Source organism: Mobula hypostoma, chromosome 4, assembly GCF_963921235.1.
Source record: "Mobula hypostoma chromosome 4, sMobHyp1.1, whole genome shotgun sequence".
Taxonomy (NCBI): domain Eukaryota; kingdom Metazoa; phylum Chordata; class Chondrichthyes; order Myliobatiformes; family Myliobatidae; genus Mobula; species Mobula hypostoma.
Window position 1 is genome coordinate 90,278,296 of NC_086100.1, and position 27,197 is coordinate 90,305,492.

Consider the following 27,197-nt stretch of genomic DNA (forward strand, 5'->3'; position numbering starts at 1 on the left):
CACAGATTTTTATTTAGTAAATGTAAATGAAAAACAAACTCCAGGTTTTGGAAATCTGAAATATAAACAGAAAATTCTGGAGCCACTCCGAAGGTCAGGCAGCCTCTGTGGAGGACAAAAAAGAGTTAACATTTCAGTTGGAATGTTTCTTGTTCCATAGATGCAGCCTGACTTACTGAGTGTTTCCAGCAATTTCTGTTTCTATTTCAGGTTCCCTCTTTAAATGTGCACTTGAAAGCCGCAATGATCTGATGGTACACTTCTTACACTTTGCTGGCTACAGTGTTAACATCAACTCATTTCTCGTCAGAAAAAGCCTGGGACTAATGGACATGGCTATACTTCCCACATAGCATTGGCCCTCCACAGTTCCTTAAAGAAAGTTTAAACCACCCCCCCCCCCAATCTTACCATAATTCTGCCTTTTCCTTAACTCCTTCCTTTCGGAGCTATAGATTATCCCCCAGAGTAAATTTCTTTGAGGCTGTGTTAAATTAATCAGGTTCACAAAGTAAATAACTACAGCAGTGGATAACTTTTTCTGTTTACATTTGATTTTCATCATTCATGACCTTCTCCTTTGATCTCATTGTGAAGGCCATTTCTCATACATCTTGGTAGTGTATTATATTGCAAGAACACACTTACATCTTGATTCGACATGTCCCAGTAAGGTCTCTCTCCAAATGACATCACTTCCCACATGACAATTCCATAGCTCCACACATCGCTGGCCGAGGTAAACTTGCGGTATGCGATTGCCTCAGGTGCAGTCCACCGCACGGGGATCTTCCCACCCTGTACAAGCAGTTAAAAAGAGTACAACATGAGCCTTTCTATTTGTTGCCAGGGAATCCTCACTGAGTCTGTCCCGCCAAAGAAAACTCTCAGCTAAAGTAAACCCCTACAAACAGAAGATACCACTTCAACATCTCAACACAAGAGGACAAGAACACTAGAAAATAGGAGCAATATTAGGCCACTTGGCCCCTCAAGTCTGTCCTACCGCTCAATATGATCATGGCTGATCTACTCTGGGCTCAGTTCCTCTTCTGCGCCAGTTTGCCATAACCTCGGTTATCTCTCTCTCCACTCTAAATAATTAATAATCTCACCTCCACAAGCAGAGAAAGAGATGCAAGAGACTCTAGATGCTGGAATCTGAAATAATAAATACCAAAGGCCTTGACTGAAACATTGATTGTCCACTTCTCTCCTCGGATTCTGCCTGACCTGCTGAGTTCCTCCAAAGTGTTGTCACCTTCTGACAGAAGGCAAGTGACTAGAGGGACATAATGATCCACCATCAGCACAAGACACGTGCCTTTTACCACAAAAAAAAGATAGGGCAGCAGGTTCACAGGAGCATCATCACCTGCAGGTTCAACTCTAAGTCTTGGGCGCCTTTTAATTTTTCCCCTGTCACTATTAATCTATGTCCTCCAGATTTAACTGTGATCTACCTCATAATTTTATGTACCTTTATACCATCACACCTCAGCCTGTGTAGGATCATGATCATCTTCATGTTTCAATTTCAAGCTCTCAGTCAGTACGGTGGACACCTGAGACAGGAGTGCTACTAAGTGCAAGTTTGTGTTTATAAATCGTGAAAAATGGAATTTAACTCAACTATCCAATGCATTGTACAGTGAACAAGCCAGAATTTCCCTTCTGGTGTCCAAAGTTAGTCATGAGGTGGAGATCACAAGCCAGCTCACCCAGCAGGTCAGTGGGTGAAAGCACCCACTCTGTGTGGCCTGAGGTTCTGGGTACCTTCATTACAGGTAAACTCAGATTATGTTAGCAATTGTAACCAATGCTTCAGCCACTTTCCTATCAGTACTGGAGAGGCTAATAGGGAGGAGTTAACAAGAAAAATTGATGCCAAAAAAAAAAGCAGTGGCTGAATTTCAGCAATGAATTCGGTACAAGCAGAGATTCAACGTTCAGCATCAAAGCATCAAGGTTCAGCAAGTGAGAACAGAAGTTACAATCCAGGGCTCCAAATATATCCCTGGTGGTACAGAAGAGCCTTTAAAAAATGGGATATAACAAATCAGCTACCTCGATTTCACTCTACCTGTATGTCTGCTTTTTAAGTATCTAGTGGAGGAGAAGAGGAGAGTTAGACATTGTACCAGCTGCCTAAGGCACTGAGCTACCCCACAGCATCTATTAAACCTGACTGTTATGTTTGACAAAGGTATCCTTTAGGCTTCTGGTGCAGTTTCAGTGATGAGATCCAGACACTTTGTCATTACTCTAGATATTGCAGCAAGTCCTTGCCGCCCATCTCAACCTTGCCCGAAGTTTGAGGCAGCTGCAGGGAATCTCAGTGCAAGAGGCACTTCCTAGAGACTGTCTGAACGTATTATTTTGAAGGGAGATGGTCCATTCCTTTCTATCCCAGCTCCTGGATTATGTCTTTTCCTGATTTATTCTGTTTTGGTGGTCTCCCTGTTGCAAAAGTTAAACCTCCCAGTTAACATCTGTAACTGGTTTGCTCAGATTGACAGTGACTTCAGAAGAAATTAAGGCATTTCTACCAAAGCAATCTCATCCCATAAGCACAAGGGAATCTGCAGATGCCACAAGTCTTGAGCAACATACTCAAAATGCTGGAGGAACTCAGCAAGTTCTTTTTCTTCAGCCCTTTGCCTTTTCCACCTATTCATCCCTGCTCCTCCACCCACCTTCCTTCCTTCCTGCTCAGCTGGTCTTTCCAATCACCTTTTTTTTTTATTAAGTGCAATCGTGAACAATAGCTAGATCAGAAATGCTGAGCAAGTCAACTAGTTCCCAAAGAGAACTCCGATAGGCCAATCAGATGGTTCACTGCTACTCAGTGACAGAACACAAAAAAAATAACAGGCACAAGGGTCGCTAGCCCCTGTACCCTGAAACACACCTGAGCAGTGCGGAGGAGGTATGTGCTATGCATGACCTGATCTGAAAGCATCATGTTGAGTCATAACAGATCGTGTTCACGGTGGAACAGCTTAGTCAAAGATGGGGTGATCAGCACAGATGGACAAATTATACCTCCACTACCTGCCAGCTTGTACTCCTTCTCCTCCCCCACCTACTTATTCTGCCTTCTGTCCCCTTCCTTTCCAGTCCTGATAAAGGGTCTTAGCCTGAAACATGGATTGTTTATTCTCCTCATTGGCTGTACGAATTATTGAGTTCCTGCAGCATTCTGTCTTGTGACTAAGGGGCTGAGCTTTATTGCTTCATTCACTTTTAAGGGCAATCAAATAGAGTTGAATATCACCCTAGTGCGCAGAATTGTTGCCTCATCTCGTTAGTGACCTAGGTTCAGTCCTGATCTTGGGTGAGGTCTGTTTTCCCTGGTTTCCTTTGGGAGCCCTGGTGTCTTCCCAAATGCCAAAGATGGGGAGGTTGGAAGGCTAATTGGTCACTCTAAGCTCTCATAAATGCATAGGTGAGTGGCAGAATCTGGAGGAATGTGGAGAGAACAAAGAGATGGGTTTAAGGTAGGATTAGCGTAAATGAATGTTTGATGGTCAGTGCAAATTCAGTGGGCTGAAGGGCCTGTTTTCATTCTTTGTATCTCCAGGATTACAATGAATGTTGTGAATGGAAGAGCCATAAAGATTGAGATCTTCACATGTGAGGTTTACAGAGCAAGGTTGTCATATCAGTAAGTTATCATCAGTTTCAGCATGCATTTCCCTTTTGAAATACTGTAGGTTTAGCCAAACTGGTGAGATCTTTGCAGCTGTCTCTTAAAAGGACACACCATAATAAAAGCCACACTCCTCCAACTACAGGCGAACGTTGCTCAAATAAAGAATAGTACAGTACATTAACAGGCGCTTTGGCCCACGATGTCTGTTTTGACAATGATGCTAATTTAAAGCAATCCCTACTGCCTGCACACAATCTGTATTTTTCCCTTCGCTGACTTGTCTAAATACCTCAAATGTTCTCCAGTAGCATGCTCCAGGCTCCTGCCACTTTCTGCATAAAACAAATTGCCACAGAAATGTCCTTTAAACATTTAACCTCTCACCTTAAAGCAATGCCCTCCAGCCTGTGAAAAGGCTCTGATGATCTACCCTATCCACGTCTCAAGTAATTCTATATCCTTCTTTCCGATTGCCCCTCTGCCCCCGATGCTCCAGAGTAAACAGTCAATGTTTGCCCAATCTCTCATTTAAGCTAATACTTTCCAATTCCCACAACATCCTGGTGAACCTCTTCTGCGTCTCTCAAAGCACAGTTTCAGAGCAACTAAAGTCAATAAAGCCTAGTTGTTCTGTGCATAGACAAAAATTGCAGTTTCACATGGACATGGTTAAAAACGCACACATGGAGATGCAGACTGTACTTCCTAAGGCCCCTTTCAGGAGAGGTTTATACTTGAAAGATATCAAGTTTGTCACCTAAATGTACATATATACAACCAAATGAAACAACGTTCCTCCGGACCACAGTGCACCCACAAGACAAATTTCACACACAGCACATAAAACAGAACATTATGACAAACAAGTCAATAAAATATTTTTGAAAATGCATGTAGCACACAGCACAATAAACAGTAAACCGCTTGTTCTGCTAGTGAAGAGATCTCAATGGTGGCAGGGTATTCATTAGTCTCACAGCCTGAGGAAAGAAGGTGCTACCTGGTCTGCCAATTCTTTCCTGATACTCCTGTACCTGCTTCCTGACTGCAGTGGGTCAAAGAGATTGTGAGATGATGGTAGGGATCTTCAGCAATGCTTTGAGCCCTACGTATACAATGCTCCTGGTAAATATCACAAATAGGGAAGAGGGAGACCACAATGATCCTCTCAGCAGTTTTTACTGTCCTTGGTAGGGTCTGTGGTCCGATGCCTTGCAGCTTCTGTGCCACAGAATGATGCAGCCAGACAGGACACTCTATATGGTATCACTGTAGAAGGCTGTTAGAATAAGGGTGGGGAGCCTTGTACGCCTGAGTCTCCTCAGAAAGTGTAGACACTGCTATGCCTTCTTGACTAATGAGGAAGTGTTGTCGGTCCAGGTTAGATCACCTTTTAGATGCACACCAAGGATTCAAAGATCCAAAAGTACATTATCAAAGAATGTATAAATTATAAATCTTGAGTTTTGTTTGCTTACAGGCAGCCACAAAGCAAGAAACCTGAAAGAGCATAATTAAAGAAAAAAATAAAAATAAAAGACCAATGCTCAATGAGCAAGAGAAAAAAAAACAAATTATGCAAACAATTGAAGCAAAGAACAGCATTCCAAACCAAATTAGTGTTCAGCTCTGAACCCCGGAGTCCATAAACATCTATTTTGTCTTGTCCACACTGATACTCAGGTTGTTGCTCTCACACCTCTCTACCCCCTCTTTGTATGCTGACGCATAGAACATAGAATAGTACAGCACAGTACAGGCCCTTCGGCCCACAATGTTGTGCCCTCAAACCCTGCCTCCCATATAAGCCCCCACCTTAAATTCCTCCATATACCTGTCTAGTAGTCTCTTAAACTTCACTAGTGTATCTGCCTCCACCACTGACTCAGGCAGTGCATTCCACACACCAACCACTCTCTGAGTAAAAAACCTTCCTCTGATATCCCCCTTGAACTTCCCACCCCTTACCTTAAAGCCATGTCCTCTTGTATTGAGCAGTGGTGCCCTGGGGAAGAGGCGTTGGATATCCACTCTATCTATTCCTCTTATTATCTTGTACACCTCTATCATGTCTCCTCTCATCCTCCTTCTCTCCAAAGAGTAAAGCCCTAGCTCCCTTAATCTCTGATCATATTCATACTCTCTAAACCAGGCAGCATCCTGATAAATCTACTCTGTACCCTTTCCAATGCTTCCACATCCTTCCTATAGTGAGGTGACCAGAACTGGACACAGTACTCCAAGTGTGGCCTAACCAGAGTTTTATAGAGCTGCATCATTACATCGCGACTCTTAAACTCTATCCTCGACTTATGAAAGCTAACACCCCATAAGCTTTCTTATCTACCCTATCCACCTGTGAGGCAACTTTCAGAGATCTGTGGACATGTGAGAGTAGGAATCGATGAGGTGGAGGATAAATGCGTGGCTGAGGGATTGGAGCAGGAGGCATAGATTCAAGTTTTTGGATCATTGGGACCTCTTTTGGCGCAGGCGTGACCTGTACAAAAAGGACAGGTTACACTTGAATCCTAAGGGGACCAATATCTTGGCAGGGAGATTAGCAAGGGTTACTGAGGTGACTTTAAACTAGAATGGTTGGGGGGTGGGAATCAAATTAAAGAGGCTAGGTGAGAGGAGGTTAGTTCACAACAGGGGGATGGGAACCAGTGCAGAGAGACAGAAGGGTGTAAAGTGAGGGTAGAAGCAAAAAGTAGTAAGGAGAAAAGTAAAAGTGGCAGGCCGACAAATCCTGGGCAAGCATCAAAAAGGGCCGCTTTTCAACATAATTGTATAAGGGCTAAGAGAGTTGTAAAAGAGCGCCTGAAGGCTTTGTGTGTCAATGCAAGGAGCATTCGTAACAAGGTGGATGAATTGAAAGTGCAGATTGTTATTAATGATTATGATATAGTTGGGATCACAGAGACATGCCTCCAGGGTGACCAAGGGTGGGAGCTCAACGTTCAGGGATATTCAATATTCAGGAGGGATAGACATGAAAGAAAAGGAGGTGGGGTGGCGTTGCTGGTTAAAGATGAGATTAACGCAATAGAAAGGAAGGACATAAGCCGGGAAGATGTGGAATCGATATGGGTAGAGCTGCATAACACTAAGGGGCAGAAAACGCTGGTGGGAGTTGTGTACAGGCCACCTAACAGTAGTAGTGAGGTCGGAGATGGTATTAAACAGGAAATTAGAAATGTGTGCAATAAAGGAACAGCAGTTATAATGGGTGACTTCAATCTACATGTAGATTGGGTGAACCAAATTGATAAAGGTGCTGAGGAAGAGGATTTCTTGGAATGTATGCGGGATGGTTTTTTGAACCAACGTGTTGAGGAACCAACTAGAGAGCAGGCTATTCTAGACTGGGTTTTGAGCAGTGAGGAAGGGTTAATTAGCAATCTTGTTGTGAGAGGCCCCTTGGGTAAGAGTGACCATAATATGGTGGAATTCTTCATTAAGATGGAGAGTGACATAGTTAATTCAGAAACAAAGGTTCTGAACTTAAAGAGGGGTAACTTTGAAGGTATGAGACGTGAATTAAAGATAGACTGGCAAATGACACTTAAAGGATTGACGGTGGATATGCAATGGCAAGCATTTAAGGATTGCATGGATGAACTACAACAATTGTTCATCCCAGTTTGGCAAAAGAATAAATCAAGGAAGGTAGTGCACCCGTGGCTGACAAGAGAAATTAGGGATAGTATCAATTCCAAAGAAGAAGCATACAAATTAGCCAGAAAAAGTGGCTCACCTGAGGACTGGGAGATATTCAGAGTTCAGCAGAGGAGGACAAAGGGCTTAATTAGGAAGGGGAAAAAAGATTATGAGAGAAAACTGGCAGGGAACATAAAAACTGACTGTAAAAGCTTTTATATGTATGTAAAAAGGAAAAGACTGGTAAAGACAAATGTAGGTCTCCTACAGACAGAAACAGGTGAATTGATTATGGGGAGCAAGGACATGGCATACCAATTGAATAATTATTTTGGTTCTGTCTTCACTAAGGAGGACATAAATAATCTTCCAGAAATAGTAGGAGACAGAGGGTCCAGTGAGATGGAGGAACTGAGCGAAATACATGTTAGTAGGGAAGTGGTGTTAGATAAATTGAAGGGATTAAAGACAGATAAATCCCCAGGGCCAGATGGTCTGCATCCCAGAGTGCTTAAGGAAGTAGCCCAAGAAATAGTGGATGCATTAGTGATAATTTTTCAAAACTCGTTAGATTCTGGACTAGTTCTGAGGATTGGAGGGTGGCTAATGTAACCCCACTTTTTAAAAAAGTAGGGAGAGAGAAACCGGGGAATTATAGACCGGTTAGCCTAACGTCGGTGGTGGGGAAACTGCTGGAGTCAGTTATCAAAGATGTGATAACAGCACATATGGAAAGCGGTGAAATCATCGGACAAAGTCAGCATGGATTTGTGAAAGAAAAATCATGTCTGACGAATCTCATAGAATTTTTTGAGGATGTAACTAGTAGAGTGGATAGGGGAGAACCAGTGGATGTGGTATATATGGATTTTCAAAAGGCTTTTGACAAGGTCCCACACAGGAGATCAGTGTGCGAACTTAAAGCACACGGTATTGGGGGTAAGGTATTGATGTGGATAGAGAATTGGTTAGCAGACAGGAAGCAAAGAGTGGGAATAAACGGGACCTTTTCAGAATGGCAGGCAGTTACTAGTGGGGTACCGCAAGGCTCAGTGCTGGGACCCCAGTTGCTTACAATATATATTCATGACTTGGATGAGGGAATTAAATGCAGCATCTCCAATTAGCAGTGAGGAGGATGCTAAGAGGATGCAGGGTGACTTGGATAGGTTGGGTGAGTGGGCAAATTCATGGCAGATACAATTTAATGTGGATAAATATGATGTTATCCACTTTGGTGGCAAAAATAGGAAAACAGATTATTATCTGAATGGTGGCCGATTAGGAAAAGGGGAGGTGCAACGAGACCTGGGTGTCATTATACACCAGTCATTGAAAGTGGGCATGCAGGTACAGCAGGCGGTGAAAAAGGCAAATGGTATGCTGGCATTTATAGCGAGAGGATTCGAGTACAGGAGCAGGGAGGTACTACTGCAGTTGTACAAGGCCTTGGTGAGACCACACCTGGAGTATTGTGTGCAGTTTTGGTCCCCTAATCTGAGGAAAGACATCCTTGCCATAGAGGGAGGACAAAGAAGGTTCACCAGATTGATTCCTGGGATGGCAGGACTTTCATATGAAGAACGACTGGATGAACTGGGCTTGTACTCGTTGGAATTTAGAAGATTGAGGGGGGATCTGATTGAAACGTATAAAATCCTAAAGGGATTGGACAGGCTAGATGCAGGAAGATTGTTCCCGATGTTGGGGAAGTCCAGAACGAGGGGTCACAGTTTGAAGATAAAGGGGAAGCCTTTTAGGACCGAGATTAGGAAAAACTTCTTCACACAGAGAGTGGTGAATCTGTGGAATTCTCTGCCACAGGAAACAGTTGAGGCTAGTTCATTGGCTATATTTAAGAGGGAGTTAGATATGGCCCTTGTGGCTACGGGGATCAGGGGGTATGGAGGGAAGGCTGGTGCAGGGTTCTGAGTTGGATGATCAGCCATGATCATAATAAATGGCGGTGCAGGCTCGAAGGGCCGAATGGCCTACTCCTGCACCTATTTTCTATGTTTCTATGTTTCTATGTACCCGAGATCCCTCTGCTCCTGCACACTACCAAGTATCCTGCCATTTACTTTGTACTCTGCCTTGGAGTTTGCCCTTCCAAAGTGTAGCACCTCACACTTCTCCGGGTTGAACTCCATCTGCCACTTCTTAGCCCACTTCTGCATCCTATCAATGTCTCTCTGCAATCTTTGACAATCCTCTACACTATTTACACCACCACCAACCTTTGTGCCATCTGCAAACTTGCCAACCCACCCCTCTACCCCCACATCCAGGTCGTTAATAAAAATCACGAAAAGTAGAGGTCCCAGAACAGATCCTTGTGGGACACCACTAGTCACAATCCTCCAATCTGAATGTACTCCCTCCACCACCACCCTCTGCCTTCTGCAGGCAAGCCAATTCTGAATCCACCTGGCCAAACTTCCCCGGATCCCATGCCTTCTAACTTTCTGAATAAGCCTACCGTGTGGAACCTTGTCAAATACCTTACTAAAATTCATATAGATCACATCCACTGCACTACCCGCATCTATATGCCTGGTCACCTCTTCAAAGGATTTATCATCAGTTATTTGATAAGGCCATACACTGTTGTATCATTACCAAACCCAATGATGCAGTGTGGGCTGGATTCGGCAGTGCTGTCATGAGTCAGGATTATGAACAGCAATGGACTGAGCAGACAAGTGCTCAAGACGATGGAGCTTGAGATGTTGCTGCCAGCTCAAACTGACAGGTGTTGAGTCCCAGCAAGGACAGTTTTCCACCAGCTTCTGAGGGATGACAATGTAAAATGCTGAGCATACAACATCATGGCATACAATACTTTGCAAAGTCTTGGGCACAAAAATAGAGCTAGGGTGCATAAGTCTTTTGTACAGTACTATGCCTATCAATGTGGAATGGAGAATGAGTTTGTAAATCTGTGGGAACAAAGGTTGTCAGGAATGGTGATGGTTGAGTGGCACAGGAGGGATGTGGGACAGGTGGTAGAGAAGGAATGCCTGGGGCAGGGGTGGCGCAGGTGCCGACAATCCCAGCCCGGAGACACCAGGCAAGGTCATTTAATTACAAACAATTGGTTTATTGATCATTGCAAAATGTCTCTCTGGTGCTTCCCATTCCCTCCCCTCTCCCTTCCCCTTTTCCTAACCATGATTCCCCTCTCCCTGCCCCCTTTCTACTCTCAGTCCACAATAGAGACTCATATCAGAATCAGGTTTATCATCACTCACATATGTCATGAAATTTTTTTTGTGGCGCAATACATGAAATTACTACAGTACTGTGCGGAAGTCTTTGGCACCCTAGCTAGAGACATGTGCCGAAGACTTTTGGACAGTACTGTACTTTAAATTCAACACTCCTTTAAATTCAATAATTTAACATTTTGAAATTTTCTGGGAGGCATTTAAATACTGCCACATTTTGATCCAAACTAAATCTCAATCCTTAAATGAACCAGGAGCACATCAATTCTAATATGAAAGTAGTTTTAGACGATAAAATAAAGCTCTGTGTTCTATCCATTATTCTTCACAAGACTTTCTGCTAAGGAGTCACCTGGTAGTAACTACTGTATGTGACTAACAGTTTTGCACGGTGCTGTGTGAAGCTTTGTTTTCTAGGTGGGACAGGATGGAGTGATGGGACAAGGCTACGCATCATCAGTGAAACAAGGGTAAATGAAAATCGCACTGGCAAATTTGGAGCTGAATATCCCAGGGGTACTAAGAGGCACAGAAATGTGTGTAGGTATCCTCCAGGTTAAACTTCTTTGAAGCAGTGTAAAGGAATTTTCATCCTTTTTGTTCTTATTGCCGAAAGACACACACCTTTCCCTTAGGGGAGAGGAGTGGAATGCATTGAGCTGAGTAGGAGCTACACGCTGGGGCTCTGTGAGGGGTGAGGGAGTAAAGGTACTGGAGTGAGGCAAATGGGGGGTGAGGAGCATCAACAAAGCTTCATCAAGGAGCAACCTTCTTCCCTAAACCTTAATGTGATATTGTAGTGCCAACATCTCTGCAGCTGGCAGGGTTGACAGGGAAGATACTTTATAGGGAAGACCAGATTATGAGGAATGCAGAGAATGCAGAGGGTAAACACTAGAAATTCCTTTTTTTCTTCTTTCCCAATGTCTATGGTAAAATAGCTTCTCATTCCTAGGGCTTTATAGAGGCTACTAATCTATAAAGCATCTTACAAAACACCTAAAAGGATCCAAATATTTCCTTCAAGCCTCCAGGACCTTCCACAATTCCTGGTAGCACCTCAAATTGGTTAAATACTCCCACCAGAAGGATTTCTGGTGAAAGGACAACCATTCACCTTCAGAATTTTAACAAATCCCATCAAGATTTTAAACAAAAACAGACAATGCTCAGCCGTCAGCCACATCTGTGGAAAGGGAGAAAGAGTTCACGCTTTAAGTTGAAGACACTTTTCAACAGGAAAAAGGAGACAAAAAAATTCATAAAGCTGCAATGAGGGTGGGAGGGCGATGGCTCTGACAGGTAAAACCAGGGCGACTGAGGGAAATTCAAACTCACCTGCTGAGTCTTTTCAGCATTTTGTTTCAAATTTACAAAAGTTTTTTTGATTTTCACCGTGAAGATTTTATACTTCATCTGTATTTGAGGAACTTGTTTGCTTCCTGCCATAATTATGGACACCTCTTTCCCCTCCCCAAATCATTTGTTTTATGAGATCATCTCTTCTCATGTTGCTCCAGTTTCCATGATGCCCAGGAGCAGAGGAGGAACGTCTCCCTTGTAATGACCAACCTATGTTGCTCATTGAAGACCAGTTCCAACCACCACCTTCTGTATCGTAAGTAACAGTTATAAAGTGATAGGCTTGAGCCCTTTACGAGTGAAGTTCAACATGTATTCTTACCACAATAATTGAAAGCAGTTAAATGAGTTTAACTTCCCTTTCAGAATCAAGCTTTTGGACTGCTTGTATGGACTGGCTATTTTACGGTGTGAACGAAGTCTCGAAGGTGCAAGACATTTGCAGTACAGGCCTAATCAAATTGGCAGGGCCCAGGCCCGAGAGTGGGGAACAGGACAGTGTTTGGCCATTGTAGGGGTGGACTTGCAGGTGATTCAAAGCAGCAGAACCGAGGCGAGGCAGAGTCGAGGCAGTGGGTCACGGATCCGAATACGAGGAACAAGGCGATGTCTGATTGATTTAAGTGCTGGGTCAGAGTGAAAAGGTCAGCGTGTTGGGGCCAGAGAAGAGGGAAGTGCTGGTGTTCACCTCGCTGCTTAAGACGTTTACTCATTTAAGACTCTGTGCTGACCTGAAGCAGTCCCCTGCAAGAATGGGCTCCTGGATTGGCTGTGACTGGACTCGTGGCTGTGACTGGTCTTGTGACTGTGGACTCACTTTTGTGAATTTCAGTTCTGAATGTTAATTGCTTACCTTTATTGTTTGCATGATTTCTTTTATTTCTGCACACTGGGTGTTTGACAGTTTTCTTTTTAATGGGTTCTATTGGGCTTCTTTGTTTTGTGTTTGCTTGTAAGAAGGTGAATCTTTGAGACCTTGTATATGTACAAGTAGTATACATTGATAATAAATATGCTTTGAACTTTGAGTCCCGGTTGCAGCATAATGCTCACTTTCAGATTTAAATGATGGTGTTAAGTTGAATGATTATACAGATGCCTTGTGTTGTTCATGTTGGCACTGGAAAATGTGGCTACACTTGCAGGCTGCCCTCAGCACACCCTTGGGTGTGTTGGTTGTTAATGCAAACAATACATTTCATTGTATGTTTCGATGTACGTGATAAATCAACTGAGTGAACAAATGACATTCTCAACCTTTAATGCAATCCCAGCACTAAAATCATTCCACAGTAATGTTTCCATTATTTATGAGCAGATATCATATGGGGTTGCTCAGGCAGAATCAAAGCCTTGCTAAAGACAGGAAGAATCATAGGTGCAGGAAGAATGCATGACTTGTTCAACTTGGAACATTTCGGTACTGGTGAAGGTTCATTTGGATTGAAACTGCCTTTATTCCACTGGCTGCTGCTGATCACAAAGCACACACAGAGTCCTGGGTCTGTCATGCACAGGAGGATTAATGCTCACAATGTATCTGGGTAGATTCGTATCAGGAAGCAATCTGTAATAAATTATAGGACAATCATAATATAGTGCACATAACAAAACTTCAAAAGTTGTCTTGCTGCTTTTGGAATGTGCAGGATTATGGTTTCCACTCGAGTCCCTTGTTGCTCTCAGTAATGTGAAATACTTTGGGGAGAGAGGCTCAGTAATGTGAGCCCATGAAGTCATGTCTGTGGCAATTAAACCCAGCAACAGCAGAGTTCCTGGGCTGATTAGGTTATGAAGAATGTGGGAAAATACCTACTGACTAAAACTGTTGCTAAAGAATAACAGTGTGCTGTTAATTATTAACTAGACATCAGAAATCTAAGACACAAAGTCTCCAGTCTCACCAATATTAGAGAGTGGTTATTGATTTGAACTTCCCTTTCCCCGATACATGGACTTATTTTTATATTATATAACGTTGTATCACGTGAGAATTCTTTTCAGATTGTAAGGTAGATGACTGATACTAGCTGTATCTCAATAGGCTAATTCCAGATCCCAATCTAATGTGGGTATCTGTTACCTGCTGTGAGACTCCCACTATCACCGAACACAAACCAATATTCAGCTGTGACCTCTGGGAGTTGTGTGGTCATAGTGTCTTACAGCATGTCAACAGGCCCTTCAGCTCGTGTGAGGTTCCCACTACCACCGAACACAAAACAATATTCAGCCGTGACCTCTGGGAGTTGTGTGATCATAGTGTCTTGCAGCATGTCAGCTCCACCTGTCCGTGCAGAATGTTGTCGTCAGCTCGTCCCACCTGCCTGCTTATGGCCCTTAGCCCTCGAAGCCTCGCCTATCTTTTTATTTATCTAAAAGACTTAAAAAATTGCCAATGTGCCTGCTTCAACCTGTATTTCTGAAAGCCCCTTCCAAACATGCACCAACCTTTTAGTGAAGTATCTGCATCTGATGTTCCTTTTAAATCTCTGACCTTAAACCTACGGTCCATTGTTTTTAATACCTCTACTGGGAAAAAGACTATATGCTTATTTCCAATGTCCCTTCATGATTGCATGCACTCCTATCAGGTAACCCCTCAATTTTTTTACATTCCAAGGAATAAATTCCCAGCTTACACAACTACTCCTTGTACCTCTTGCTCCCAAGTCCAGCCAATATCATAGGACATCTTTTATGCACTCTTTCTTTCTAGTTTAATAACATATTTCCTATAGCAGTTTAATAGATATCTGGAATGGACCTGCCTTTTATATAGCCTTGCAAACAGTCTGTATCTTCAAAATTAAGAGGTCTATATCTCCAAAACATCTCAAAGCAAGAGACTATAAGCAAACACAGGCTCTCTCCATTTTTGAATACTATTTCTTTTTTATTCACCATCTACAAACCCCATTTCCGGAAAAGTTGGGATATTTTCCAAAATGCAATAAAAACAAAAATCTGTGATATGTTAATTCACATGAACCTTTATTTAACTGACAAAAGTACAAAGAAAAGATTTTCAATAGTTTTACTGACCAATTTAATTGTATTTTGTAAACATACACAAATTTAGAATTTGATGGCTGCAACACAATCAACAAAAGTTGGGACAGAGGCATGTTTACCATTGTGTTACATCACCTTTCCTTTTAATAACACTTCTTAATCGTTTTGGAACTAAGGATACTAATTGTAGTAGATTTGCAATTGGAAATTTTGTCCATTCTGGCTTGGTATAAGACTTCAGCTGCTCAACAGTCCGTGGTCTCCGTTGTCTGATTCTCCCCTTCATGATGCGCCATACATTTTCAATAGGAGATAGATCTGGACTGGCAGTAGGCCAGTCAAGCACACGCACTCTGTGTCTACAAAGCCACGCTGTTGTAGCCCGTGCAGAATGTGGTCTGGCATTGTCCTGCTGAAATAAGCATGGACATCCCAGGAAGAGACGTCACCTTGATGGCAACATATGTCTCTCTAAAATCCTAATATGTGCCTCAGAGTCAATGGTACCTTCACATACATGCAACTCACCCATGCCGTGGGCACTGATGCACCCCCATAACAGATGCTGGCTTTTGCACCTTTCGCTGATAACAATCTGGATGGTCATTTTCATCTTTGGCACGGAGAACTCGACGCCCGTTTTTTCCAAAAACTAGCTGCAATGTGGACTCATCTGACCACAGCACACGGTTCCACAGTCTTTCGGTCCATCTGAGATGAGCTCGGGCCCAGAGAACTCGCCGGCATTTCTGCATAGAGTTGATGTATGGCTTCCTCCTTCGTAATACAGTTTCAAGTTGCATTTCTGGCTGCAGCGACAGACTGTGTTGAGTGTCAATGGTTTTCCGAAGTACTCCCGAGCCCAGGTGGCTATAATTGTCACAGTAGCTTGATGGTTTCTTAGGCAGTGCCGCCTGAGGGCTCAAAGATCACGCTCATTCAACAGTGGTTTCCGACCTTGCCCTTTACGCACTGAGATGTCTCTGAATTCTCTGAATCTTTTCACAATATTATGTACTGTAGATGTTGAAAGACCTAAATTCTCTGCAATCTTGCGTTGAGAACTGACTAACAATTCTCTCACGAATTTTGGCACAAAGGGGTGAGCCACGACCCATCCTTGCTTGCAAAGACTGAGCCTTTGATGGACGCTACTTTTATACCCAGTCATGATACCTCACCTGCTACCAATTAGCCTGCTTAATGTGCAGTATTCCAAACCGGTGTTACTTTTCAATCTTATTTTAACTCTACCCCAACTTTTGTTGAGTGTGTTGCAGCCATCAAATTCTAAGTTTGTGTATATTTACAAAATACAATTAAGTTTGTCAGTAAAACTATTGAAAATCTTTTCTTTGTACTTTCATCAGTTAAATAAAGGTTCATGTGAATTAACATATCACAGATTTTTGTTTTCATTGCATTTTGGAAAATATCCCAACTTTTCTGGAAATGGGATTTGTATTTGCTCATAATAAGTTGCAGCACTGGAGGGAAAATAGGGATAGGGGAGTAGGGTAATTTATCTGATGGAACTATTCTGCTGGGAACTAGCAGAGATTCCATGGGATAAATGGCCTCCTCTTTATTATCCAAAAAGTGCTGGTGAACGCAGCAGGCCAGGTCGCACCTATAGGAAGAGGTACAGTCGACATTTTGGGCCGAGACCCTTCGACAGGACTAACTGAAAGAAGAGATAGTAAGAGATTTGAAAGTAGGAGGGTGAGGGGGAGATCCGAAATGATAGGAAAAGACAGGAGATGGAGGGATGGAGCCAAGAGCTGGAAAGTTGATTGGCAAAAGGGATACGAGGCTGGAGAAGGGAGAGGATCATAGGACAGGAGGGAGAAAGAAAGGGGGAGGTGCGGATGTCCAGAGGATGGGCAAGGAGTTATAGTGACAGGGACAGAGGGAGAAAAGAGAGACGGAAAAAGGGGGGGGGGAGAAACGACACAAATAAATAAATAAATAAGGGATGGGGTACGAAGGGGAGGTGGGGCATTAACGGAAGTTAGGGAAGTCAATGTTCATGCCATCAGGTTGGAGGCTACCAATATAAGGTGTTGTTCCTCCAACCTGAGTGTGGCTTCATCTTGACAGTAGAGGAAGTTGTGGATAGACATATCAGAATGGTAATGGGACATGGAATTAAAATGCCTCCTCTCCTGTCAAGATGAAGCCACACTCAGGTTGGAGGAACAACACCTTATATTGGTAGCCTCCAACCTGATGGCATGAACATTGACTTCCCTAACTTCCGTTAATGCCCCACCTCCCCTTCGTACCCCATCCCTTTATTTATTTATTTATTTGTTTCCCCCCCTTTTTTTCCCTCTCTCTTTTCTCCCTCTGTCCCTCTCACTATAACTCCTTGCCCATCCTCTGGGCATCCTCCCCTCCCCCTTTCTTTCTCCCTCCTATCCCATGATCCTCTCCCTTCTCCAGCCTTGTAACCCTTTTGCCAATCAACTTTCCAGCTCTTGGCTCCATCCTTCCACCTCCTGTCTTCTCCTATCATTACGGATCTCCCCCTCACCCTCCTACTTTCAAATCTCTTACTATCTCTTCTTTCAGTTAGTCCTGACGAAGGGTCTCAGCCCAAAATGTCGACTATGCCTCTTCCTATAGATGCTGTCTGGCCTGCTGCGTTCACTAGCATTTTTTGTTTGGGTTGCTTGAATTTCCAGCATCTGCAGATTTCCTCGTGTTTGTCCTCTTTGTCATATCATGTATGTAAGCCAAAAGGACAACTCAAGGGACAATACCTTTCTATCACCTTGTCTTCAGAATACCAGACGAGTTCACTCCAAGAAGGTGTTAAAATTGTAGAGGCAGATTTAAAGATAAAAATTCTGTATTAATAATGTCTTAGTATCTCTGTTATTCACTTCCTATGATACATTGCTATGAGATGTCGATGAGAGTACATAGGAACAATTATTCTTCAAAAATCAATATTATTTATGGCACATATATTGCAAAGAGCATTCCTACAAAGCAGGAGATTTTATTAAATTGCTCAAACTCAGTTGTCCGGTTCTAAAATAACATCAGAAATATTTGGATATTGTTTTCTACTGTTTATCAGTGGAACACAGTATTGGCTTTGGATGTCATTATAAGGAAAGTTGTGGATTAAGAATTTATAACAAAGCTTTCCATTCAAGATTAGGAAGGATTTAAGAGAGGCCTCCCTCATTTGTTTTAAAAGATACAGACTACCCTCGGTTTACAAACTCACAAGATCCATACATAAAAATGAGCTACCATAAATTTCAACTAACTGATGTATGTTCCCATGATTGGCAGAACTTGTTTCCTCTCCAATAGTTTTTTTCTTTCTGATCAGTCTTATGCACCTTTCATACAATTCATTACATACAATACTCTGGTCACCATATAAAGTATTTTTGTGTATTTTTTGATTTAATGGACAAATTCGACTGAAGGGTGGAAATAAACAGAACTCATTCGTTATCAGGGATCACCTGCACTTTAATTTCATTCATTCACAAGGTGTGCATGTAACTGAGAATGTCCTTCCTAACTACCTGAATTGACAAAGCATCTAAAGAACAATCATGTCAGTGGGTCCTGAGTGACATAGAGGCCAGAACGGGAGAACATAACAGATTTCCTCTGTTGAAACGCACTAGTGAATGAAATGTCTTTTAAAGACAATATGGTAGTTTGTGGGTTAGTGTTACTGATATTATCTGAACTGTGAGAAGAGATGATTTATTCAAAGGAACATCAATTGAGGCTAACTGGGTTAACACGAGAATAAATAGGAACCCTGGTACCTGTGAAATCACATTGTGAACAGTTTTCTGGTTACAAAGGCAACCAACAAGAATTATCCTTTACTTCCTGGATACAGATATAGAAGAAAATTTGTAATGAAAACCATTGAAGCTGCAATAGTGATGGGTCTCAGTGTCCTTCACACTAATGTGGATACCATCATTGTAAAAGGTGTAGAAGACACAGAGTTCCTGACATGTGTGCAGGAGAACATTTCTCAGCAGCATGTACAAGCCCAAATAAGTGGAGGGTGATGGTGGCAATTCTGGATATTCTTCTGGGAATGAAAGTGTGTCTGTAAAGGAGTATCATTGCGAGAGCGGTTCTGTGGCGGTGATCATAACTCAGTTAGATACAGCAAAGTTTAGGCAAAAGACAAAGAGTAAACGTTGGAATAAGGCCAATTTTACTAGTCATTTAGAAAGAGTTGACTGGAAACAGTATCTTTAAGGTAAATCAGTCCTAGAGTAGTGATGAATAGTAAAGAAGGTTCAAGTATAGATATCGTATTTTTATTCATTTAGGGATAAAGTGTGGAACAAGTCCTTCCAGTCCAATGAGCCAGCAACCCACCTCGTTAACCCCAGCCTAATCACAGGACCAACTAACCTACAGCTTTGGCCTGCGGGTGGAAACCGGAACAGCAGAAGAAACCTATGTGGTCATGGGAAGAATGTACAACTTTCTTATAGAAAACACTGGAACTGAACTTCGAAGCCCTGAGCTGCAATACCATTGTGCTAACCACAAAGCTACCATGATATATTCCCACAAAGTTAAAATTCAGCACTGTCCAATCCACAGTGTCTCCATTGAGGAGGGATAAGAAAACTTATGTGAGATAACAAGACAGTAAAACAGCACAAGTACCTAGAACACTTTATAATGCATCGGAGCAAAATTAGAAAAAGGAAGCCAATAAATCATAGACAAGCAAATATTGTCAGCTAAAAGAAAATGCAGAGATGTTCTATTGGTATCTGCAGAACAAAAGGATAACTATGGGCGGAGTACAGCATTAAAGGTAACTTGTAGTTGGAGGCGGAGGATATGGGTTTTGTTCTTAATGTACATTTTTATATCCATCTTCACAAAAAAGAGGGTGAAGCCAGTATTTTAGTCAAGGTGAGGGCATGAAATATTAAACAAGACAAACATAGTAGGATTAGAAATTATTATAGGGTTCACAACACACACAAAATGCTGGGGGACCTCAGCAGACCAGGCAGTATATATGAAAAAGAGCACAGTTGATGCTTCGGGCCGAGACCCTTGAGCAGGACTCAGGATTGAAGAGTTTAGTATCTCCGAAAGAGAATAATTTGTCACTCCTAAATAATGCTTATCCCAAGTTGTCAGAGGTAAGAAGAAAGATGGAAATTGTGGAGCTGTGATCAACATCTTTCATTCTTCTGGTTAATAAGGGTTGCGGATATTACTTAGATGTTTAAAGGTGGAAAAAGGGATAAACTATGTACTGTAGCCAGTTACAGATAGTATACAGTTCTAGGGACAGCATAAACTATTTAAAACATCACAGATTAATCAGGGACAGTCAGCATGCATTTGTTAAGAAAGGATGTGCACACCTAACAATTGAATTTTTCGAGGAGGTATCAAGAAAGTCATTTGGCAAACTTGCCTTCATTGGATGAGGCATTGAGTAAAAGAGTTGAGATGTCATGTTTCAGCTGTACCGTGCATTGGTTAGAACACACTTAGAGCATTGTGTTATGTTTTGCTTATGGCACTATAGAAAGGATGTGGCGAAGTTGAGAGGGTGTAGAAGAGATTCACAAAGATGTTGCCTCCCTGGAAAGGCATCATTATCATGAACGACTAGATAGGCTGTTTTCCCTAAGTGAAAGAGTCTGACAGGCAATAAGATTGAGGTAGATACAATTAGGAAAGTCATAGATCGGACCTGTAACCAGTGTTTGCTTCAAGGCATATGTTAAGGTGAGATGGAGAGAGGATCTGCTGGGTGAATCTTTCACACACAGAAGAGAAATGAGCTGCTAGAGGGGATGATGGAGACAGGAACAGTAACAACATTGAAGAAATATCAAGAAAGATATTTGAATGACTGGAGCATAAATGCAGGTAGATAGGATTAGTGAAATTTATTTTTAACTAACATTTTTATTTATCATTAAAGACCCCCATCACCCAGGCCATGCCTTGTACTCATTGCTACCATTAGGAAGAAGGTACAGGAGCCTGAAGGCACAGACTCAATGATTCAGGATTTGCCATCAGACTTCTGAATGGACATTGAGCCCAAGAACAATACCTCACTAGATTTTTATTTCTATTTTAGATCTGTTTACAGTCGGCCCTCCGTATTCACGGGGGTTTTGTTCCGGGACCCCCGTGGATACCAAATTCCACGGATGCTCAAGTCTCGTATATAAAATAGCGTAGTATTTGCATATAACCTACGCACATCCTCCCGTATACTTTAAATCCTCTCTAGATTACTTATAATACCTAATACAATGTAAATGCTATGTAAATAGTTGTTATACTGTATTGCTTAGGGAATAAAAAAAAGTCTGTACATGTTCAGTACAGACGCAACCATTGTAGCTCTTCCATGCACCCCGAGCAGCGAGAGTGGCGAAAAGCGAAAATAGCGTTCAAGATTTGTTTTACTCTCAGCAAAACAAACACTCAGCATCAAGTCACCGTAGCTTTGAACTGCGTGAGATTTTCATTACGATTGACAGCGCTGCAATGATTGCAGAAAAGTATGATTTTAGTTTTGAAAGGGCATGTAGGTTTAGGGCAGGATGTTTTGAGTGCTTACAAAGAACCGTATGATAGAAAAATGCATGAAACTTCCAGTGTGCTCGCTGTCCTCCCGATTCTGGTGAGTGAAACTACACTGTACATACGTTATTTCTACTTTATATAGGCTTTGCATTTATCATATCATTCCTACATTTACTATATGTTAGCGTTATTTTAGGTTTTATGTGTTATTTGGTAGTTTATTTTTTGGGTCTGGGAACGCTCACAAATTTTTCCTATATAAATTAATGGTAATTGCTCCTTCGCTTAACACCATTTCGGCTTACGAAAGGTTTCACAGGAATGCTCTACTTTCGGATAGCGGGGGAAACCTGTACAATGGAAATGCTATGTAAATAGTTGTTACACTGTATTGTTTAGGGAATAAGATGAAAGAGAGAGAACTTACGTTTTTTTTCCGATCCCGATCCGTGGTTGGTTGAATCCGTGGATACAGAGGGCCGACTGTATTTAACTGTTTTATAAATATACGCTTACTGTAATTCATTTTTTTCTAATATATATTGCATTCTACTGTTGCCACAAAGACAGCATATACCAGTGATATTCTGATTCCATCATTAAGCACTTTGATTACATTGTTTGCACTTTAGTTGGTATAGTATCGGTGTTGTGCGCTGAAGGGCCTGTGTCTATGCTATACAATTCTTTGACTCCAGATAAAGTAAATATGAATAGCAGAGAGTTGTGAACACAGCCCAGTTGATGGCACAAACTGGTCCCCCCACCACTGACTCTGTCTACACTCCCTGCTATCTCAGGAAACAGAATTAGGGTTCTTTCCCACCCCAGTAGTTCTCTATTCTCTATTCTTGCCTCTTCCATTGGGTGCAAGATACGAAAGCCTGAGAACATAATCTATCCTGCTGCTCGAAGACTCTCTCTTTTTACGATAATGACATACTCTTAATCTCTCAATCTATCTAATGGTGCTTGCACTTTAGTTTCACACTTGCACTGCACTTTCTCTGCAACTGTAACACTACCGTATATTCTGCATTCTGTTAGTGCTTCCCTTTGCACAATGTATTTTAATCATTTCTGGATGCGCTGCAAAACAAGACGTTTCACTGTAATAATAATCCAATAACAAATTACATTGGGTTCTCTAGTTGGTCTATAATGACCATTAACCAAAAACCAAGGAACTAGCTTTCCCCTTGAGCAGATTTTTCATTAGTTACAGAAGCTACTGCAGTGCATGGCATTTACGTTCCATGAGAAAGGCCCAGTATTTTAACACAAATATTTTGCAACTCAGAAAACATCACAAGGGATCTCTACTGAACAACTCAATGCAAACTGTCATTTGAACAGTCAAAAGAAAAAATGAAGACAAACAGCTCTCAAAGCTCTGATGCTTCTTGTTAAACACAGCGAGATTTCACTTGTCCAGCCAAGTGAGTATTATAGAATGATATCATTATTTCAGCTACTCTTCATATCAGCTTAAATGTCAGGGTTCAGCTTGTTATCTGCTGCCCCTTGTATATTATATATGACATGTACTTTTTCTTTTCCTTTTCACTGTAAGAATTCTTTATCAGAGATCTGCCATTTCAGTTTTACTAAGTTTAGCATTTCACTCAGAAGTTAGTCTGAATGCTGTTTGTTTCCTGACATTTGAGAAGCACAAGTTTCTCTGACATGGGACCTTGCTGGTGCAAGAAAAACTCTGAGATTAAGGCATGCCTGGGGTTTAGTGGAAATTCTAAATTCCTACTTGGTTTTGAAGAAATAGGATCCAAACAGGATTTTACAGTCAGGTAAAGATACCATTAATCCTGAAAGTTCATAATGAAATTCATGAAGATGTTACTGGGATTGGTGGGCTTGGGGTATGAGAAATTGTTGCTTGGACTTTTACCCTCGAGACTGAAGGGTGACCTTGTAGAGGTTTATAAAATCATGAGGGGCATAAATAGGGCCACAGTATTTTCCCAGGGTAGGGGAGCCCAAAACTAGAGCTCATAAGTTTTAAGTAGAAGAGGTAAGATTCAAAAGAGTCCTGTGGGTCAACTTGTTTTTTAACATAGCTGGCAGTGAGTATATGTAATGAACTGCCAGTTGAAGTAGCAGAGGCAAGTACAACCATCATTTAAATACATGAATAGGAAAGAATTAGAGAAATGTGGGCCAAACACAGGCAAATGGAACTAGCTTAGTTATGCCGCTCTGGTCTTCTGCCTGCTCTGGATCTCTTTATTGCCAACTGCCGACGGGACATCAACCGTCTCGACTTCACCGCACCTTGTCCCCATTCCAACCTCACTCCTTCGGAACGCTCTGCTCTCCACTCCCTCCGCACTAATCCTAACATTATTATTAAATCCGCCGATAAGGGGGGTGCTGTTGTAGTCTGGCGTACTGACCTCTACCTTGCCGAGGCACAGCGACAACTCGCGGATACCTCCTCTTATTTACCCCTCGATCGTGACCCCACTAAGGAGCACCAGGCCATTGTCTCCCACACTATCACCGACTTTATCCGCTCAGGGGATCTCCCATCCACTGCTACCAACCTTATAGTTCCCATACCCCGCACTTCCCGTTTCTACCTCCTACCCAAGATCCACAAACCTGCCTGTCCCGGCAGACCTATTGTCTCAGCTTGCTCCTGCCCCACCGAACTCGTTTCTGCATACCTCGACACTGTTTTATCACCCCTTGTTCAATCCCTTCCGACCTATGTTCGTGACACATCTCACGCTCTTAAACTTTTCGATGATTTTAAGTTCCCTGGCCCCCACCGCTTTATTTTCACCTTGGATGTCCAGTCCCTATATACTTCCATCCCCCATCAGGAAGGTCTCAAAGCTCTACGCTTCTTTTTGGATTCCAGACCTAATCAGTTCCCCTCTACCACCACTCTGCTCCGTCTAGCAGAATTAGTCCTTACTCTTAATAATTTCTCCTTTTGCTCCTCCCATTTCCTCCAAACTAAAGGTGTAGCTATGGGCACCTGTATGGGTCCTAGCTATGCCTGCCTTTTTGTTGGGTTTGTGGAACAATCTATGTTCCGTGCCTATTCTGGTATCTGTCCCCCACTTTTCCTTCGCTACATCGACGACTGCATTGGCGCTGCTTCCTGCACGCATGCAGAACTCGTTGACTTTATTAACTTTGCCTCCAACTTTCACCCTGCCCTCAAGTTTACCTGGTCCATTTCTGACACCTCCCTCCCCTTTCTAGATCTTTCTGTCTCTGTCTCTGGAGACAGCTCATCCACTGATGTCTACTATAAGCCTACTGACTCTCACAACTATCTGGACTATTCCTCTTCTCACCCTGTCTCTTGCAAAAACGCCATCCCCTTCTCGCAATTCCTCCGTCTCCGCCGCATCTGCTCTCAGGATGAGGCTTTTCATTCTAGGACGAGGGAAATGTCTTCATTTTTTAAAGAAAGGGGCTTCCCTTCCTCCACTATCAACTCTGCTCTTAAACGCATCTCCCCCATTTCACGTACATCTGCTCTCACTCCATCCTCCCACCACTCCACTAGGAATAGGGTTCCCCTGGTCCTCACCTACCACCCCACCAGCCTCCGGGTCCAACATATTATTCTCCGTAACTTCCGCCACCTCCAACGGGATCCCACCACTAAGCATATCTTTCCCTCCCCGCCTCTCTCTGCATTCCGCAGGGATCGCTCCCTACACAACTCCCTTGTCCATTCGTTCCCCCCCATCCCTCCCCACTGATCTCCCTGCTGGCACTTATCCGTGTAAGCGGAACAAGTGCTACACATGCCCTTACACTTCCTTCCTTACCACCATTCAGGGCCCCAAACAGTCCTTCCAGGTGAGGCAACACTTCACCTGTGAGTCGACTGGGGTGATATACTGCGTCCGGTGCTCCCGATGTGGCCTTTTATATATTGGTGAGACCCGACGCAGACTGGGAGACCGCTTTGCTGAACATCTACGCTCTGTCCGCCAGAGAAAGCAGGATCTCCCAGTGGCCACACATTTTAATTCCACATCCCATTCCCATTCTGACATGTCTATCCACGGCCTCCTCTACTGTAAAGATGAAGCCACACTCAGGTTGGAGGAACAACACCTTATATTCCGTCTGGGTAGCCTCCAACCTGATGGCATGAACATTGACTTCTCTAACTTCCGCTAGGCCCCACCTCCCCCTCGTACCCCATCTGTTACTCTTTTTAATGCACACATTCTTTCTCTCACTCTCCTTTTTCTCCCTCTGTCCCTCTGAATATACCTCTTGCCCATCCTCTGGGTCACCCCCCCCCCGTCTTTCTTCCCGGACCTCCTGTCCCATGATCCTCTCGTATCCCCTTCTGCCTATCACCTGTCCAGCTCTCGGCTCCATCCCTCCCCCTCCTGTCTTCTCCTATCATTTTGCATCTCCCCCTCCCCCTCCAGCTTTCAAATCCCTTACTCACTCTTCCTTCAGTTAGTCCTGACGAAGGGTCTCGGCCTGAAACGTCGACTGCGCTTCTTCCTATAGATGCTGCCTGGCCTGCTGCGTTCACCAGCAACTTTGATGTATGTTGCTTGAATTTCCAGCATCTGCAGAATTCCTGTTGTTAGTTATGCAGCTTGTTTGGCAAGGACAAGTTGGGGTGAAGGGCCTGATTCTGTGCTGTCTATCTCTGAGATCTGGTTTGCTTGAATGATTGTGCTATGCTCAGTCCCCACGGTGCCTTGAGCACAAAATCTAATCAGTGCAGTTGTGAGGGAGTGCTGTAATCTTTCAAGTGACCAAGGATATTTGTTTGTCACATGTTTATTAAAGATGCCATTCAGCCAAGACCAAAGAATTCTCCTCCGTGCCTGTGAAATACTTAACTCTCAATCAAACAACTAAAAAGGCTATAGGGCCACTTATCACCATTCTGTTGGATGGGTATCTGGACATAAAACAGCTGCTCTATTTCTTATTGAAGTAAGTACTTCTAACTGATTTCATCACCAGCAATTCACAGCTTCCATTAAATATTAACATGGATTGGTGATCACATTGAAAACTGAGAACAGGAATTTTTCAGGATATAACCAAAACAATGTCCTTGAGATGATCTGAAGAAGGGGATTAGTGTAAGATATCCAGATTTGTTGATGACATGAAAATAGGTGGGAGGCCACGTTGGGATGATGATACTTGGATCTTTAAACATAATACAGACCCACCTCATGCATGTTGAAAATTTGGCAATAGAATTTAAAGTGGGAAAGTGAGAGGTCACGTACCATGGTAAGAGGAATGAAAAGACAATTCGTTAATTGGAGAGACACTACAAATGAATGAAACAGAGAGATGTAGGTATTCTTGTGCATGAGTCATTAGAAGTTATTAGGCAGGTACAACACAGTAGTTAGGAAGCCAATAACATACTGGCCTTTTTGCAAAGTAGGTGGAGTTTGGGAATAGGGGAATATTGCTATATTTGTACAGGATATTAATGAGAATGCACCTTGAGTCCTGTGCATAGTTTTGATTACCCTTATCTAAGAAAAGATACACTGAAACAGAATGCTGTGTCATAGACTCAGGGTCTTAGGTTATATTTTTTTTGTGTGACTGTATTCCAAAGATCGCTATATGAGGTCATTCTTACCCTTGGCCATTAGGCTCTATAATGAGTTAACCTATTTCTGTGGAGGTGATGACCCCCTCATGTTAGATTGTTT

At 42.7% G+C, this 27,197-nt stretch overlaps 1 protein-coding gene across 5 annotated transcripts in view; it reads right to left on the bottom strand.

The window, feature by feature from the left end:
• LOC134345458 (ephrin type-B receptor 1) overlaps positions 1-27,197 on the bottom strand; it is a 700,860-nt gene that overhangs the window by 63,483 nt on the left and 610,180 nt on the right. For all 5 annotated transcript variants that reach the window (XM_063046149.1, XM_063046152.1, XM_063046151.1 and 2 more), the window contains exon 13: positions 649-798. In XM_063046149.1, the coding sequence (XP_062902219.1) occupies positions 649-798 (150 nt within the window). The remainder of the gene's footprint in view (positions 1-648; positions 799-27,197) is intronic.